The sequence below is a fragment of the Chiloscyllium punctatum genome, chromosome 3 (assembly GCF_047496795.1).
Source record: "Chiloscyllium punctatum isolate Juve2018m chromosome 3, sChiPun1.3, whole genome shotgun sequence".
NCBI lineage: Eukaryota > Metazoa > Chordata > Chondrichthyes > Orectolobiformes > Hemiscylliidae > Chiloscyllium > Chiloscyllium punctatum.
The window spans coordinates 32,085,667-32,102,888 of record NC_092741.1 but is presented as its reverse complement, the minus strand read 5'-3'; the positions used below and the strand labels follow the sequence as shown (position 1 = coordinate 32,102,888).

The 17,222-nt window shown below is 43.3% G+C and overlaps 1 protein-coding gene across 1 annotated transcript in view; it reads right to left on the bottom strand.

The window, feature by feature from the left end:
• Nucleotides 1-17,222, bottom strand: part of slc4a1ap (solute carrier family 4 member 1 adaptor protein) — a 137,963-nt gene that overhangs the window by 36,119 nt on the left and 84,622 nt on the right. The window contains exon 11 of the mRNA XM_072551149.1: nt 7,024-7,225. Coding sequence (XP_072407250.1) covers nt 7,024-7,225 — 202 coding nt within the window. The remainder of the gene's footprint in view (nt 1-7,023; nt 7,226-17,222) is intronic.

Below are 17,222 nucleotides of genomic sequence, written 5' to 3'. Positions count from 1 at the left end.
ACAGTTGGAGACACTGGATACTGCAAAAAATATTGGCCCTGACAACATTCCAGCAATACCTGTGCTCCAGAAAGTGCCAGTCTCCTAGCCAAGCTGTTCCAGTACAGTTATAACACTGGCATCTATCCAACAATGTGGAAAATGGCCCAGATATGTCCTGTACACAGAAAGAACATAACATAGGAACTAGGAGCAAGAATATGCGATTCAGCCCTTCGAGCCTGCTCCAACACTCAATAAGATCATGGCTAAACTTTTCGTAGACTCAGCTCCATTTACCTGCGTTTTCACAATATCCCTTAATTCCTTTATTTTTCAAAAAATTAACCACCTTAGCTTAAAAAGTGATTACTGAAGTAGCACCAACTTCTGGGTGAAGAAGTTCCTTCTCAGTTCAGTTCTAAACCTACTTCCTCTAATCTTGAGAGCATGCCCTCTTGGCCTAGTCTCACCAATGAGTGGAAACATCCTATCTATTTCTGTTATCGATTCCCTTCAAAATTTTATACATTTCTATAAGATCCCCCACTCATTCTTCTGAATTCCAATGAATATAATCCTGACCTACTCAGCCTTTCCTCAGAAGGCAATACCCATAACTCTGAAATCAACCTAGTGAACCTCTCCTCTGCACCCCCTCCTGTGCCAGTACATCCTTTCTAAAGTAAGGAGACCTAATCTGCACACAGTACTCTAGGTGTGGCCTCACCAGAACCTTGTACAGCTGTAACATTACCTCTGTGCTTTTAAACTCAACCCCTTTAGCAATGAAGGACAAAATTCCATTTGCCTTCCTAATCACTTGTTGTACCTGCAGACCAACGTTCTGTGATTCATGTAAAAGGACATCCAGGTCCCTCTGCAAATCAGCATGCTGCAACTTATTACCATTCAAGTAATAATCTACGTTGCTGTTACTCCTACCCAAAATGTATGACCTCACATTTACTAACATTGTATTCCATCTATCAGACCTTTGCCCACTCACTCAATATATCTATGTTCCTCTGCAACATTTCACAGTCCTCTGCACACTTTGCTCTGCCACTCATCTTAGTGACATTGGCAAATTTTGACACCATACACACTATCCCCAACTCCAAATCATCTATATAAATTGCGAATTGTTATAGCCCCAACACCAATCCCTGAGGTACACCACTAGTCACTGATTGCCAGCCAGAATAGCACTCATTTATCCCCACTCTATGCTTTGTGTGTCAACCAATCCTCTATCCACACTAATACTCTATCCCTAACACCATGCATCCTTATCTTATGCAGCAGCCTCACGTGCGGCACCTTGTCAAAGGCCACAGGACAAATCCAACCCGGCCAATTACTGCCCCATTAGTCTACTCTCGTCATCAGTAAAGTAATAGAAGGTTTCATCAACAGTGCTATCAAGCTGCGCCTGCTCAGCAATAACTTGCTCAGTGACACTCAGCCTGGGGTCTGCCAGAACCACTCAGCTCCTGACTTCATTACAGCCTTGGTTCAAAAGAGCTGAATTCCAGAGTTGAGGTGAGAGTAACAGCTCTTGATATCAACTCTGCAGATGACCAAGTGTCGTATCAAGGAGCTCTGGCAAAACTGGAATCAATGGGAATTTGGGGGCAAACTCTCTGGCGATTGGAGGCATACATGACACACAGGAAGTTAGTCGTAATTGTTGGAAATCAATCATCTCAGCTCCAGAACATCACTGCAGGAGTTCCTCAGGGCAATCTGCTAGGCGTAACCATCTTCAGCTGCTTCATCAATGACCTTCCTTCCACCATAAACGTCAGAAGTGAGGATTTTTGCCGATGATCGCACAATGTTCAGCACCATTTGCAATTCCTTGGATACTGAAGCAGTCCACGTCCAAGTGCAACAAGGTATGGATAATATTCAGGCTTAGTCTGACAAGTGGCAAGTACCATTTGTGTCACAAATGCCAGGTTATGACCATCACCAATAAGAGACAATCGAACCACTGCCCTTTGACATTCAATGGAGTTACCAACATTGAATTCCCCCACTGTCAAGATCCTTGGGGTTATCATTGACCAGAAATCAACCAGTTTCACCACATACACACAAAAGCAGCTAGAAATACTGTGGTGAGTAACACACTTCCTGACTCTCCAAAACTTGTCTTCCATCTACAAAATACAAGTCAGGAATGTAATGGAATACTCCCCACTTGCCTGGATGACTGCAGTCCCAACAACACAAGAAGCTGGACGTTATCCAAGACAAAGCAGCCCACTTGACAGGCACTAACTACATCTATAAGCATCCACTCCCTCCACCACTGATGTTCAGTAGCAGCAGTGTGTACGATCTTCAAAATGCAGTGCAGAAATTCACCAAAGAATTTCATACAGCACTGTACAAAACCCATGACCACTTTCATCTAGAAGGACAAGAGAGGCAGTAATATGGGAACACCACCACCTTCAAGTTCCCACCAAGCAACTCACCATCCTGACTTGCAAATATATGGTCTTCCTTCACTGATGTTGGGTCAAAATCCTGGAATTCCCTCCCTGAACGCATTATGGGTCAACGCACAAGTGGACTGCAGCGGTTCAACAAGGCAGCTCACCACCACCACCTCAAGGGCAACTAAAGACAGGCAATAAATGCTGGCCACAAATTCCACAAATGAATTTTTTAAAAAATGAAAGTCGTCCTGGGGCCAAAAATCTGCACACAGCCCTTCTACTCTGGCGCCATCTTGAGAGGTGCAGGATAAAATATTGAATGTGCAGGTGTAGAATTGTGATCACTTAGGAAAAAAACAAACAACCTCTTTCTCTCCCAAAAATAGCAGGCAGAGACAGGGACACACATCAATATTAGCCAAGGATAATAGGGGTATCATGTCGAGATTTCCTGTTCCAGGCTTCCACGGTAATATTTCTGAATCGATAGAATGATGCCTTCCTTTTGTTTGATAAGTGTCTGACAGGAGTTAACAAATGAAATAAGCTGAGGGATGTGCAAAGTGATGTACACCTGGGGCAGCAATCCTTCTAACCTTAGCCAGATGTGGTTAAACAAGCGATGGTCATGGGATAGGTTGGCAACCCCTGGTAAGAAGGTTTAAAAATAAGTGTCAGGAAGAGGGAGAGTTCAGTCTGCTTCAAATGCAAGAAGAATGGAAGCACCCTGGTTAGCATGGATTGACAGAGAATATAAATGAAGAACAACGAACCCGCCACCTCCAGATGTAGAAAATGGCTTCATCCAGCTGCTCATCTTCTGGGACTGGCAAACTGTGCTCTACTGTCATGGGTCATGTGCCTTTTCTGTCTACATCTCACGCACAGGCTCAACAAATTTTTGCTTCTTAAGTAAATTTAGTGTAATTTGTTATGAATGCAATCCTTTGAGCAATCTGTAACTCCCAGACTCTAATCCTAGAAAATTATATTAGAAGTGGGTTACCACATTGGTGAGGGTCTGATAGCTCAGTTGGCTGGACGGTTGGTTGGCAATGCAGAATGATGCTAACAGTGGGTTCAGTTCCCAGACTGGCTGAGGTTATCATGAAGGACTCTTCTTCTCAACCTCTCCCCTTGCCTGAAGAGTGATGACCCTCACTACCTCCTGTCAGCTCTCACTAATGAAAGAGCAGTCCTGTAAGACTATGGCTACTTTATCAGACTAGTTCAGGTCATGGTTGATGGGGGAAATTATGATTGCATTATCAGTAAGCATGTCAGGAAATTAAAGCATAATCTAAAGAAATGATGAGAAAGGTTGAGACAAAGTCTGGTCAACAAGTGCACTTTAAAAATGTTAACTGAATACTGACACCACATTAGGTCAATAAGAAAGTAGGGGGGAAAAGGGGCCCCAAAATACAGCACAAGATTCTACTTACTGATAACTCAGGATCATTCCCTCTCCAGCAAAATGGAGTGAGTGGACAACAAATACATATTACAGATGAAGACTATAAAATTAATCCCTGTCTGTTGCACCAGTGTGGTCTTCAGATCCGGCTCTGGATTAGTGGTGCAGGAAGAGCACAGCAGTTCAGGCAGCATCCAAGGAGCAGCGATATAGATGTTTCGGGCAAAGGCCCTTCATCAGGAATAAAGGCAGAGAACCTGAAGTGTGGAGAGATAAGCTAGAGGAGGGTGGGGGTGGGGAGAAAGCAGCATAGAGTACAATGGGTGAGTGGGGGAGGGGATGAAGGTGATAGGTCCGGGAGGAGAGGGTGGAGTGGATAGGTGGAAAAGGAGATAGGCAGGTCAGACAAGTCCGGACAAGTCATGGAGACAGTGCTGAGCTGGAAGTTTGGAACTAGGGTGAGGTGGGGTAAGGGGAAATGAGGAAACTGTTGAAGTCCACATTGATGCCCTGGGGTTGAAGTGTTCCGAGGCGGAAGATGAGGCATTCTTCCTCCAGGCGTCTGGTGGTGAAGGAGCGGCGGTGAAGGAGGCCCAGGACCTCCATGTCCTCGGCAGAGTGGGAGGGGGAGTTGAAATGTTGGGCCACGGGGCGGTGTGGTTGATTGGTGCGGGTGTCTCGGAGATGTTCCCTAAGTGCTCTGCTAGGAGGTGCCCAGTCTCCCCAATGTAGAGGAGACTGCATCGGGAGCAATGGATACAATAAATGATATTAGTGGATGTGCAGGTAAAACTTTGATGGATGTGGAAGGCTCCTTTAGGGCCTTGGATAGAGGTGAGGGAGGAGGTGTGGGCGCAGGTTTTACAGTTCTTGCGGTGGCAGGGGAAGGTGCCAGGATGGGAGGGTGGGTTATAGGGGGGCGTGGACCTGACCAGGTAGTCACGGAGGAAACGGTCTTTGCGGAAGGCGGAAAGGGGTGGGGAGGGAAATATATCCCTGGTGGTGGGTTCTTTTTGGAGATGGCGGAAATGTCGGCGGATGATTTGGTTTATGCGAAGATTGGTATGGTGGAAGGTGAGCACCAGGGGCGTTCTGTCCTTGTTACAGTTGGAGGGGTGGGGTCTGAGGGCGGAGGTGCGGGATGTGGACGAGATGCGTTGGAGGGCATCTTTAACCACATGGGAAGGGAAATTGCGGTCTCTAAAGAAGGAGGTCATTTGGTGTGTTCTGTGGTAGAACTGGTCCTCCTGGGAGCAGATACGCCGGAGGCAGAGGGATTGGGAATATGGGATGGCATTTTTGCAAGAGGTAGGTTGGGAAGAGGTGTAATCCAGGTAGCTGTGGGAGTCGGTGGGTTTGTAAAAAATGTCAGTGTCAAGTCGGTTGTCATTAGTGGAGATGGAGAAGGGAGTGAGGTATCAGAGATGGTCCAGGTAAGTTTAAGGTCAGGGTGGAATGTGTTGGTGAAATTGATGAATTGCTCAACCTCCGCGCGGGAGCACGAGGTGGCGCCAATGCAGTCATCAATGTAGCGGAGAAAGAGGTGGGGAGTGGTGCCGGTGTAATTACGGAAGATCGACTGTTCTACATAGCTAACAAAGAGACAGGCATAGCTGGGGCCCATACGTGTGCCCATGGCTACCCCTTTGGTCTGGAGGAAGTGGGAGGATTCGAAGGAGAAATTGTTAAGGGTGAGGACCAGTTTGGACAAACGAATAAGAGTGTCGGTGGAAGGGTACTGTTGGGGACGTCTGGAGAGGAAAAAATGGAGGCTTGGAGGCCCTGGTCATGGCGGATGGAGGTGTAGAGGGACTGGATATCCATGGTGAAGATGAGGCGTTGGGGGCCGGGGAAACAGAAGCCTTGGAGAAGGTGGAGGGTGTGGGTGGTGTCTCGAACGTAAGTGGGGAGTTCCTGGACTAGGGGGGAGTAGGACAGTGTCGAGGTAGGTAGAGATGAGTTCAGTGGGGCAGAAGCATGCTGAGACAATGGGTCGGCCAGGGTGGTCAGGCTTGTGGATCTTGGGAAGGAGGTAGAACCGGGCAGTGCGGAGTTCCCGGACTATGAGGTTGGAAGCTGTGGGTGGGTGATCTCCTGAGGTGATGAGGTTCTGTATGGTCTGGGAGATGATGGTTTGGTGATGGGGGATGGGGGTCATGGTCGAGGGGGCAGTAGGAAGAGGTGTCCTCGAGTTGGCATTTGGCTTCAGCGGTGTAGAGGTCAATGCGCCAGACTACCACTGCGCCTCCTTTATCCGCTGGCTTGATGGTGAGGTTGGGATTGGAGCAGAGGGATTGGAAGGCTGCGCGTTGTGAGGGTGAGAGGTTGGAGTGGGGGAGGGGGGTAGACAGGTTGAGTCGGTTAATGTCCTGGCGGTAGTTGGAAATGAAGAGGTCGAGGGCAGGTAATAGGCCAGCGCAGGGTGTCCAGGTGGATGCAGTGTGTTGGAGGTGGGCGAAGGGGTCCTCGGAAGGTGGGCGGGAATCCTGATTGTGAAAGTAAGCTTGGAGTTAAATACTCATTGCCATTCGAGCTACGATTCGTGATCTACTATATTTAAACTTAAAAATTAGGATTGAATGTATTTTTCAGTGCTTGGGAAATTGGTTGGATTGAGTTTGACAGCATTGAGATGCTAAATTAATTTAGGATGATTAAGCAATCAATCAATCAATCACTTCAATAGGATCACCATTTTTTTCCATGTAGTATTTCACAAAAAAAAAGGACATTGTGAAGAAAAAGGATGCTGGATTATTCCTCGAGCATTTTGATTATTTATTAAAAAGTTTGAGAACAGGTGGAGCTGCAGTTTTTCCTAGCTCTGATATTTTTCTCCTTCATGCTGTGATTTTTACTGAGGTACGGTACCAGCAGCTCCAACCTTACTGCTTATCATGTGCAAATGTCAAAGGTGAGCACCGTGAAACTACTCAAGCACTGACAACATCAAAGCCACTCATTATTGTGTTCGTAATTGACGACCACTCAGTGGGATGGCACATCAGGAGCAAGAATGAAGCCAACTGTATCTTTCTTTCTCTAACACAAAGGCATGATGGCCTCCTGTAGCACATCTGCAGCTGCCTGTAGTGAGATTAATAAAGGAAACTTGGAGAGCTCCCTCTTGCTGGTCCATGCTGCCAGAAGTTAACAATTCATGTCTTAACTCACCGTTATCCTGGTTGGGATTCTCCATTAAATCAGTGGGGTAAGACACGCCTGCCTCTTGTACTGTCTCTTGCCCTTGGGTCAAACCAGTAGATTTGTTCTTTAGCACTTCTTCCTCTTCCTCCTCCTCCTCTTCTTCAACTACTTGGCTTTCCTTCATGTTAAAACAACTACTAGGTGGCTCAGGGCGTTTAGGTGGCAATCTCTGTATGGAAATCAATGATATAAACAGTTTTTTAAAAAATGCCACCAAGGTTTGGAAGGCTTTTCTTTCAAGAACAGAATAATTTGTCATTAAGCCCAAACAATGCAACATTTTATACAGAATAATATTGTCAATGCCTATTCAGCAGCTGCTTTGTCTCAGCAAAATTGCTCTTTTATTTGTTCATAGGATGTGGGTGTCACTGGCAAGACCAGTTTATATCGCCCAATCCCACTTCTCCGGAGAAGGTGGAGCTGTGCCCTGATCCTGGACTGTTACAATCCTTCAGATGTAGAGGCTGCCACAGTGCTATTAGGGAGTTTCAGTATTTGGACTGAGATGATGAAGAAACAACAACATAGTTCGAATTCAGAATGATCTGTGGCTTGGGGGGGTAATTGAAAGTGCTTGTGCTCCCACACATCTCCTGCTCTGTGCTTCCAGGTGGTAGGGGAAATGGGTTTGGAATGTGCAGTCAGAGAAGACAGGATGAGTTACTGTACTACATCTTACAGTCATAGAGATGTACAGCATGGAAACAGACCCTTTGGTCCAACCCATCCATGCAGACCAGATATCCCAACCCAATCTAGTCCCACCTGCCAGCACCCGGCCCATATCCCTCCAAACACTTCCTATTCATATACCCATCCAAATGCCTCTTAAATGTCGCAATTGTACCAGCCTCCACCACATCCTCTGGCAGCTCATTCCATACACGTACCACCCTCTACGTGAAAATGTTGCCCCTTAGGTCTCTTTTATATCTTTCCCCTCTCACCCTAAACCTATGCCATCTAGTTCTGGACTCCCCGACCCCAGGCAAAAGACCTTGTCTACTTATCCTATCAATGCCCCTCATAATTTTGCAAACCTCTATAAGGTTACCCCTCAGCCTCCGATGCTCCAGGGAAAACAGCCCCAGCCTGTTCAGCCTCTCCCTGTAGCTCAGATCCTCCAACCCTGGCAACATCCTTGTAAATCTTTTCTGAACCCTTTCAAGTTTCACAACATCTTTCCAATAGGAAGGAGACCAGAATTGCATGCAATATTCTAACAGTGGCCTAACCAATGCCCTGTACAGCCGCAACATGACCTCCCAACTCCTGTACTCAATACTCTGAACAATAAGGGAAAGCATACCAAATGCCGCCTTCACTATCCTATCTACCTGCGACTCCACTTTCAAGGAGCTATGAACCTGCAATCCAAGGTCTCTTTGTTCAGCAACACTTCCTTGGACCTTACATTAAGTGTATAGGTCCTGCTAAGATTTGCTTTCCCAAAATGCAGCACCACACATCTATCTAAATTAAACTCTATCTGCAAGTCCTTAGCTCATTGGTCTACCTGATCAAGATCACGTTGTAATCTGAGGTAACCTTCTTCGTTGTCCATTACACTCCAATGTTGGTGTCATCTGCAAACTTAATAACTATACCTCTTATGCTCACATCCAAATCATTTATATAAGTGATGAAAAGTAATGACCCAGCACCAATCCTTCTGGCACTCTACTGGTCACAGGCCTCCAGTCTGAAAAACAACCATCCACCACCACCCTCTGTCTTCTATCTTTGAGCCAGTTCTGTATCCAAATGGCTGGTTCTCCCTGTATTCCACGAGATCTAACCTTGCTAACCAGTCTCCCATGGGGAACCTTGTCACATAGAGAGTGAAGTGACATCACATTTTCCTAAAATTCATTTGGTTTCCTTTGGAATTTGTCAGAAATTAGCATTCATCTTTTTCATTTGCACCAAGTTGATATTTAAATATATATTAAGATTTTAAAATACTATTGATATAATTAAAAATAACCTTTATTTCAGGTCTAGTTGCCTTCTTTAAGCATAAGCTAACCCTGAAACATGTGAATCTCGAATTGATTTGCTCCCAGAACAGTTCTAATGGAAATGTCAGTTCTCTAGACTTTATCAGGCAGTATTCGGTACAAAACCCAACTGTGGAAACTAAGAAGGTGGGTGTAGCATTCACCTCTGTTGGCTTGAGAGAATCAAGTAAAAATTCCCAATTTCAACAATTTTCCTTCGGGTGATCTGGTAGTTTTGGCAGTGATGATGCATTGTGCTCTGGTCAGGAATTTCACACATCATTTGGGACAAATTTGCTTACTTGATTGAGGCCCCATTCACCATCTTAATTATTCAGTCCCTACACCACCAGCAGACCATGGTATGGACCATCTACAAAATGCACTGCAGCAAGTTGCCAAAGCCTCTTCATTAATATCTCCAAAACCAGTGAACTTTATCACCAAGTAAATCAAAGGAGGTAGATAGAGGCGAACATTGCCACCTTCAAGATGCGCACCTTCCTAACTTGGAAATATTTTGTGTTTCTTAATTATCACTTAATCAAAATTCAGGAGCTCTCTGCTTAATAGCAGTGTGACAGTATTTTCAAAGCACTGATTGTGGCTGAAAAGGCAGCTCACCATCAACATCCTAAGATTAACCAGGATTTGGAAGTAAAAGTAGGACGTGCCAACATTGCTAATATCCCATGAAAAATACCAGCTCAATTGGGGTAGGTCTTTAAGGGTGATGTAATGGTAGTACCAACACAAATTTTAATCCTCAGGATAATGTTTTAGAGACATGGGTTTGAATCCCACCATGACAAATTATTTGAATCCAATTTCAAAAAAAGTCTGGAATTAAAAGCTGGTCGATATTGTAAATACCCATCTGGTTCATTAATACCCTTTAGGGAGGGAAATCTGTTACTTTTATCTGGTCTGGCCCACACATCACCGCAAACCAAGCAAGTGGTTGACCCTTAACTGACTCTGAACTGACCCTACAGATCAGTTAGTTCAAGTAGAAGTTAGGGATGGCAAATAATTACTGGCCTGGTCAGCATCACTTATAGTCCAAGAACAAATCGAAACAAAACTTAAGGATCTGCTGAAGTACACAATTGACAAAGCTATACAATTAATTAATAAAATATATTCCACAATTGTAGTCACCATTGCAAGATACCGATCATACAAAGATGAAAAAAATTACTTTGCAATTTAAAACACCATCTAAAGACAGATCCAGGCACATTGTACATCAAAAGTAAAAGAAATGAATCCCTAGAGCTCTTGACCAGAAACAGCAAGTGACAACTCAAGTCGGGTGGAGAATAATGCTCTCTTTTAATTTGCCTTGATAAGCCTTAATCCCAACCTTATCAATGGCACCCCTACTGTCTCTAACAGCTGCCACTTTAATGACACCTCTAAATTAAGATTGCCAATTTGTGTCAAATCACTAGCAACTGTGTTTCATGGGCTCACACTTGTTGATCTGAACATGGACAGGGTCATTTTATGTAAGACTCTTTACAACCAGCTAAAATTTGAAAGTTTTGACATGTCAGCCTAGGCTGGGTTGAAACTCTGATTCCAGAAGAATAAGATAATTAAGCAACTTTGAACAAAATAATGAGATATTTCACAAGTATATCAAGAAAAATGGAAAGCTGTGATGCACCATTAGAGGTTAGACAGGACAATACCACAGGTTAACATGGAAGAGATGGGAGAAATAAGTGTTTTGGTTCGATTTTTACCAGATTGAAAAGGTAAACATGACTTTGAATGATGAGCTGAATGGGATAAGAACATTTGAAATAAAAGTGGTGATGTATTGAATGAACTAAACAAACTCAAAAAGGATAAAGACACGGATCTAGATTTTATCCACGTATTTTAAAGAATTTAGGGAACTGATGCCAGAGACATTAATACTCATATTTAAGATTTCATTAGACAAAGATACGGTGGCGGCATGGTGGCACAGTGGTTAGCACTGCTGCCTCACAGTGCCAGAGACCCAGGTTCAATTCCCGCCTCAGGCGACGGACTGTGTGGAGTTTGCACATTCTCCCTGTGTCTGTGTGGGTTTCCTCCGGTGCTCAGGTTTCCTCCCAAGTCCAAAAATGTACAGGTTAGGTGAATTGGCCATGCTAAATTGCCCGTAGTGTTAGGTGCAGGAGTAAATGTAGGGGAATGGGTCTGGGTGAGTGCGCTTTGGCGGGTCGGTGTGAACTTGTTGGGCCGAAGGGCCTGTTTCCACACTGTAAGTAATCTAATCTAATCTAATTCAGCAGGTATAAAGAGAAAGGTAAAGTTGCCATAGTCTTAAGAGACCACAGGGCTGCTCTCTCATTACAGAGGGATGACTAGTGGTGTTTTAACCTGTGGGGAGAGGTTGAGAAGGTGAGTCATTCATGTAGTGCTAAAAGACTAGCAGATGGCTAATGTAATTTCTATATTTAAGGATCAGAACTGGAAGAACACTATCTGTTCGGCATGGAGAGGTTGGACCGAAGGGTCGGTTTCCATGCTGTACATCTCTATGACCCTAAGACACTAGTTTGGGCCTCTGCATTACTAGTGTACATTTCCACTGTACCATCATTATTCCCTCCATGAGGGCAACCATTGTTCACAATTTCCATTTAACAATTTGGGCTTTGAAATCAAAGAAACAATTTCTAAATTCCAACCAACCAATACTAAATTTGGGAGAATAATCACAACCATTGGGAATGATTGCAACAAATTACAGAAAATATTAATGTAATTGAAGCAAGGGTAAATACTTATTAAACAAAGTTTAATGCAAATAAATATGAGATAGTATATTTTGATAACAAAAATAGAAAGTCACTTATTACTTGCAAAGTACAGTCCAATCTAGGTGAGTATTTTGAAACCAATTTTGTCCCATCAAACTTGGGCCCCAAACTTTTTACTACAATCAGGGATAACTGAACCAACTGCTTCTCATAAGAGACCAGAACTGAAGTTGTACAATTAATCTGTAAAGGTTCCCTGGTATAGGGTCTCAGTCCAGTCGAGGTTTTACACAAACCTAAGGGTTGGAGTCCAGAATGAATTTTTTAAAAGACGAATAATACAGCCACGCTGATGTCAACCTCCATTAGAACAAACTGAACATTCACTGGATGTTTATTTTGACAGATTCTGATTTGAATATCACTAAGCAATTTAACTGCTCCAAACCTGATGCATGACTTTCCAGGGTGTGTACTCTCCTGGATACCAGCCTATGAGCTCTCTTACTCAATTTAGGTCTCGTAGGTCTCTTTTGTTATCTTGAGACCACATACTGGCACCTTGCTGGCCCTGATCTTGACTTTTTTTTAACCATTTGGCTGAGGCTTGGCTTTGTTTTGGAGTTTTACTGCGGGCTGACCTAGAGTCCCGCTGTCCAGAATATGTTCCAAGTTGGGCTGTGTAATGCCTTCACTCAAGTGATGTTCCTAAGCTCAGTCAGACTGGCAATGGTGTCCACTTCCATCAGAAGTGCTCCACTTGCTGCATTTTCCAAAGATGAAGCCAGTTGTAGTGCCTGTTTGAAGTCCAGTTGGGATACAGCTAGAGGGCGCTTTTGCATGGTGCACTATTAATCTCACTCTTGTCGCCACTGAAATAACTACAGAGAGGCCAGTATCCTGTCAACCTTTATTTACACTTGGAGAGTCCTTGACACTGATCCAGCTCCATCAGAGCTAGCTCTGAGAGTGAACAGGATGTCAGACACTCCTGTTTTTAATCTGTCAACCAGGCTTCCTGATTGGAGGCAGATTAATTGCCCCAAATCAGGGAAGACATATTGTATGAAGTCCACCTGGCTGACCATGTTACAATTTCTATGGTCTTCACCTAAAGCTAGGTTAGACTGTGGGACTTCCTCCCATATTCTAGGGGCGAGTCGGTTGAAGTAAATATCATGACCACATTTAAGGGGAAACTTGATAGGCTTGAGTCATAAAGGAATGGGTGGTCAAATGGCAATATTGGATGAGAGGAGATGGGGACAGGGGATGCATGAGTGCAGCATAAAAATCTGTATGGGCTGATTATGCTGTACAGCCTATTTCTATGCCATATAATGAAAGAAAATATACTTTAAACAGTGAAATAAGTCACTGAGTCAACATAATGAATTCTTTGGCTCTCCAGATTATAAACCAGAATGGAATAACTCTGGAAATAGGCATTTTATTTACTGGATGGTAAAATATTTTTAAAAATCAGTCAGTCATGGTAATGTACAGAAGTCCATTTTCCTTGAAGTTGCAAAGTGAGTACATAACGTTCATGTGTTTCTTTTTAAAACAGCTGATTGTTTAGAACAGGTGAAAATATAAACTGTAGATTTTTTTTAAGTGTTGGAAATTTCAGTATTTGCCACTAAACCAGCTCCTCCAGGCACAGGCCCTACATAGATCAAAGCCTGGCACTGTCCTGTAAAACTTAAAATTTAGTTTTGTACTTGGAAGATTTGAGTGTCAAAACAGCTACTAAAATTAAATTTGACATTTTGTAACTATGTTTGAGTAAGCATATTTGGAGCTTGGATCAGCTGAAATCCAAACTTTGAAAATGCTGCATGCTCAGTCTGATTAATGGGCTGCAAAATGAACTGCTACAAATTAAACACAGCTCCAGTGTTGGGGTCAACGGAAAATGAGCCCTCCACCCTCAAAAGGGCTCTGCTTTACACAGTGAACTCACCCCCACCAAACTCGCCCTCTCCCCCTTGCTGTGGGCATGCTATTGACCCTGAACGTTTCAGCAACTTGCAAAAACAATTCCTTTTGCCTAGCTCTTCCCTTCTCAGCATCTCTCTCTTTCTTGTTCAGTGATAACGTCTATCACATCTCAGTTGGAAAGTTATGGATTTAAGCCTTAGTCCCGAGACTTAGTGCACAATTTAGTTTCATATTTCAGTGCATTGCTGAGGCAGTGTGTTTCAGTTTGGCTATTCTTGGGAATGTGGGCATCATCAGTTAGGCCAGCGTTTATTGCCCATCCTAGTGGCCGAGGTGGTGGTGAACTGTCTTTGTGGACCGCTGGAGGTCATGTCCTGTAGTTAGCCCCACAATGCCATTAGGGAGGGAATTGCAGGATTTTAACCAAACAACACTGAGGGAATGGTTATAAGTTTCCAAGTCAGAATGGTGAATGGCTTGATGGGGAACTTGCAGGTGGTGGTGTTCCCATGTATCTGAGCCCTTATCCTTTCAGACAGAAGTGGTCATGGGTATGGAAGGTGCTGTCTAAGGACCTTTAGTAAATTTTTGCAGTACATCTTGTAGATGATATATACCGCTACGACAGAATGTCACGGGTGGAGGGAATGAATGTTTGTGGATATGGTGCAAATCAAAAGTGCTGCATTTTTCCTGGATAATGTCAAGTGTTGAGTGTTTTTGGAGCTGCACTTATGCAATGCAGGAAAATGCAGAGTGGTCCATCACACTCCTAACTTATGTTTTGTTGATAAATGGACAGGGTTTGGGGAGTCAGGAGGTGAGTTACTCGCTAGTTTCTGATCAGCTCTTGTAGCCACTGTGTTTGTCAGGCTTGTTCAGTTTAGATTCTGGTCAAATGGTGGCACCAGAATGTGGATATTTGGGGAATTCAGAGCTGGTAATGGGATTGACCACTGGGAGGATGGTTAGATTGCCTCTGGTTGGAAATAGTCATTGCCTGGCATTTGAACAGTGAATATGTTACTTGCCACTATTCAGCCCATATTTGGATATCATTCAGGTCTTACTGTACTTACAGTAAGATGACATCTGAGATGTCACGAATGACACTGAACTTCGTGCAATTGTTGAACATCTCCACTTCTGACTCTATGATGGAGTGAAGGTCAATGATAAACAGGTGGAGACGGCTTAGCCTCAGATACTACAGGTAGACAACCCTTTATCCGAAATCCTGAAATCTGAAAAGTTCCAAAGTCTGAAGGTTTTTTATGAAGTTGTTTTCTCATTATCAGGGTTGTTTGGCATGCAAACAGTTAACCCAAGTCGATACCCACTCTATGCGTGTCACTCAGATGCAGCACGGAGAGGTGTGGCCCAGCACTGGCAGGCTTTAATTCTGTCTCCAAGGCCCATCTTACTCAGTGAGTCTGCTCCTCAGTGAAGATTTTAAAAAATTTCACCATCAAACTGCCACTTATTCCGAAATTCGAAAAATTCTGAATTCTGAAAACCAGTTGGTCCCGAGCATTTCGGATAAGGGATTGTGCACCTGTACCCTGAGGGACTCCTGTCGACATGTCCATGAGTTGATATGACTGACCTCCAACAACCACAAGCATCTTCCTATGTGCTGTCTGTAACTCCAAGCACAGATTTCTCTGATTCTCACCGACTCCAGTTTTGCTAGGGCTCTTTGATGCCATGCTCAGTCAAATGTGCCTTGATGCCAAGCACAGTCACTCTCATTTCACCCATGGAACTAAGCTCTTTTGTGCATGTTTAAACCAAGGTTGTAATGAGGAGAAGAACTGGTTGATTCTGGCTGAACCCAAACTGAGCTTCAGTGAGCAGCTTATTGCTGAGCAGGCGTTGCTATAGCACTATTGACGACAACTTCCATTACTTTAACAATGGCAGAGTAGACTGATGGCATGGTAATTGACCTGGTTGGACTTATCCTGCTTTGAGTGTGGAGGATGTGTCTGACCAATTTTCTATATTGCTGGGCCTGTGCTGTAACTAGACTGCAACAGCTTGGCTAGGGATGCAGCGGGTTTGGGAGCACAAATCTTCAGAACTATTGGCAGAATATTATCAAGGCCCATTGCCTTTGCAGTTTCAAGTATTTCCAACCATTTTGTGGTACCATTTGAAGTAAATTTAACTGATTGAAGACTGGCATTTTTGATGCTGGGGACCTCTGGGTGAGACCAAGATGGATCATCCATTTGGTACTTTTGGCTGAAGATTATGCAAATGTTTCAGCTTTTTCTTTTGCACTGATCTTCTGGGCTCCCTCATCATTGAGAATGCAAGTATTTATGGAGCCTCCTTTTCTAGTGAGATGTTTAATTGTTCACCACCATTCATGACTGGATATTCACTGCAGAGCTTACATCTGATCCGTTGGTTGAGGAACTGCTTAGTTCTGTCATATGCGCTCAGACAAGCTCAATAAATCCCAAGACATTTCTCTCTCTATGTCCTTGCTGACTTGTATTCTTCATTTAAAAACAGCTACTATCTATAAATTGTCTGTTGCATCTCAGAGTGACTACACTTCAAAAGTACTAAAGTTGCTATAAAGGGTTTTTGGTACATCCTAGTGTTGTGAAAGACTATGTCATTGCAAGCCTATCATTCCTTTTATTCAGATAATTTTGCCCAAGGTTAACAGACATCAAATTGCAGCAATAGTAAAGCCAGTTATGTTAGCACAGTTATGATCTGCACTCAGATTACCCAAGGATCCAAAGCCACAGTTGCTGCAATTCTCTCTTAAACATTCTGAGTCTATGTTTATTTATTTCATAATAGCCTGAAAGCATGCATCCACTTTCCAAAGAATACATTAACGTTTTGTACCAATTTAGAAAAAAACATTAAAATGCAAATTTTTCGCAAAACATTTTAAACCTATTGTTGTTCTTTAGAATTACAAAACAAAGCTCATAAAATTCAAGACTTTTTTTTAACAACGGGAGTTAGAGTTTTCGGTTTGTAAACATTCATTTTTTTTAAAAACACGCTTTTGAAAAACAGATGCATGCTGTCTATGTATGGGAGAGCCACTGAATGTTCTCTATAGTTAAATGACTCTCTTTAATCACTGGGGTTCAAAGTAGCTCAATTAATTAGAGAAAAACCTTTTTATTGCCTGCTGTCTGTAAGGTTTATTCACTAAATGCCACTGAGTAGCACGAAACTAGTTACTAATGAGCCTGAGTACAGGGAAAATAATCTCCTGGTTTAGTAATCTTACTCAGCTAAAATATGGGAATAACTGATGTGTAAATTGAAACCAGTCTGGTGTTCTTCTCAAATTTGATTGGAGGCATATTGTTAGGCAAGTTAGAGGACGTTCTTCTCAAAATGTTTCTCTGGTGTTCTTACAATGGAAGCATCTACTATTGACATCAGGTACTCCAAATAGTCTATTCATCAACTAGCA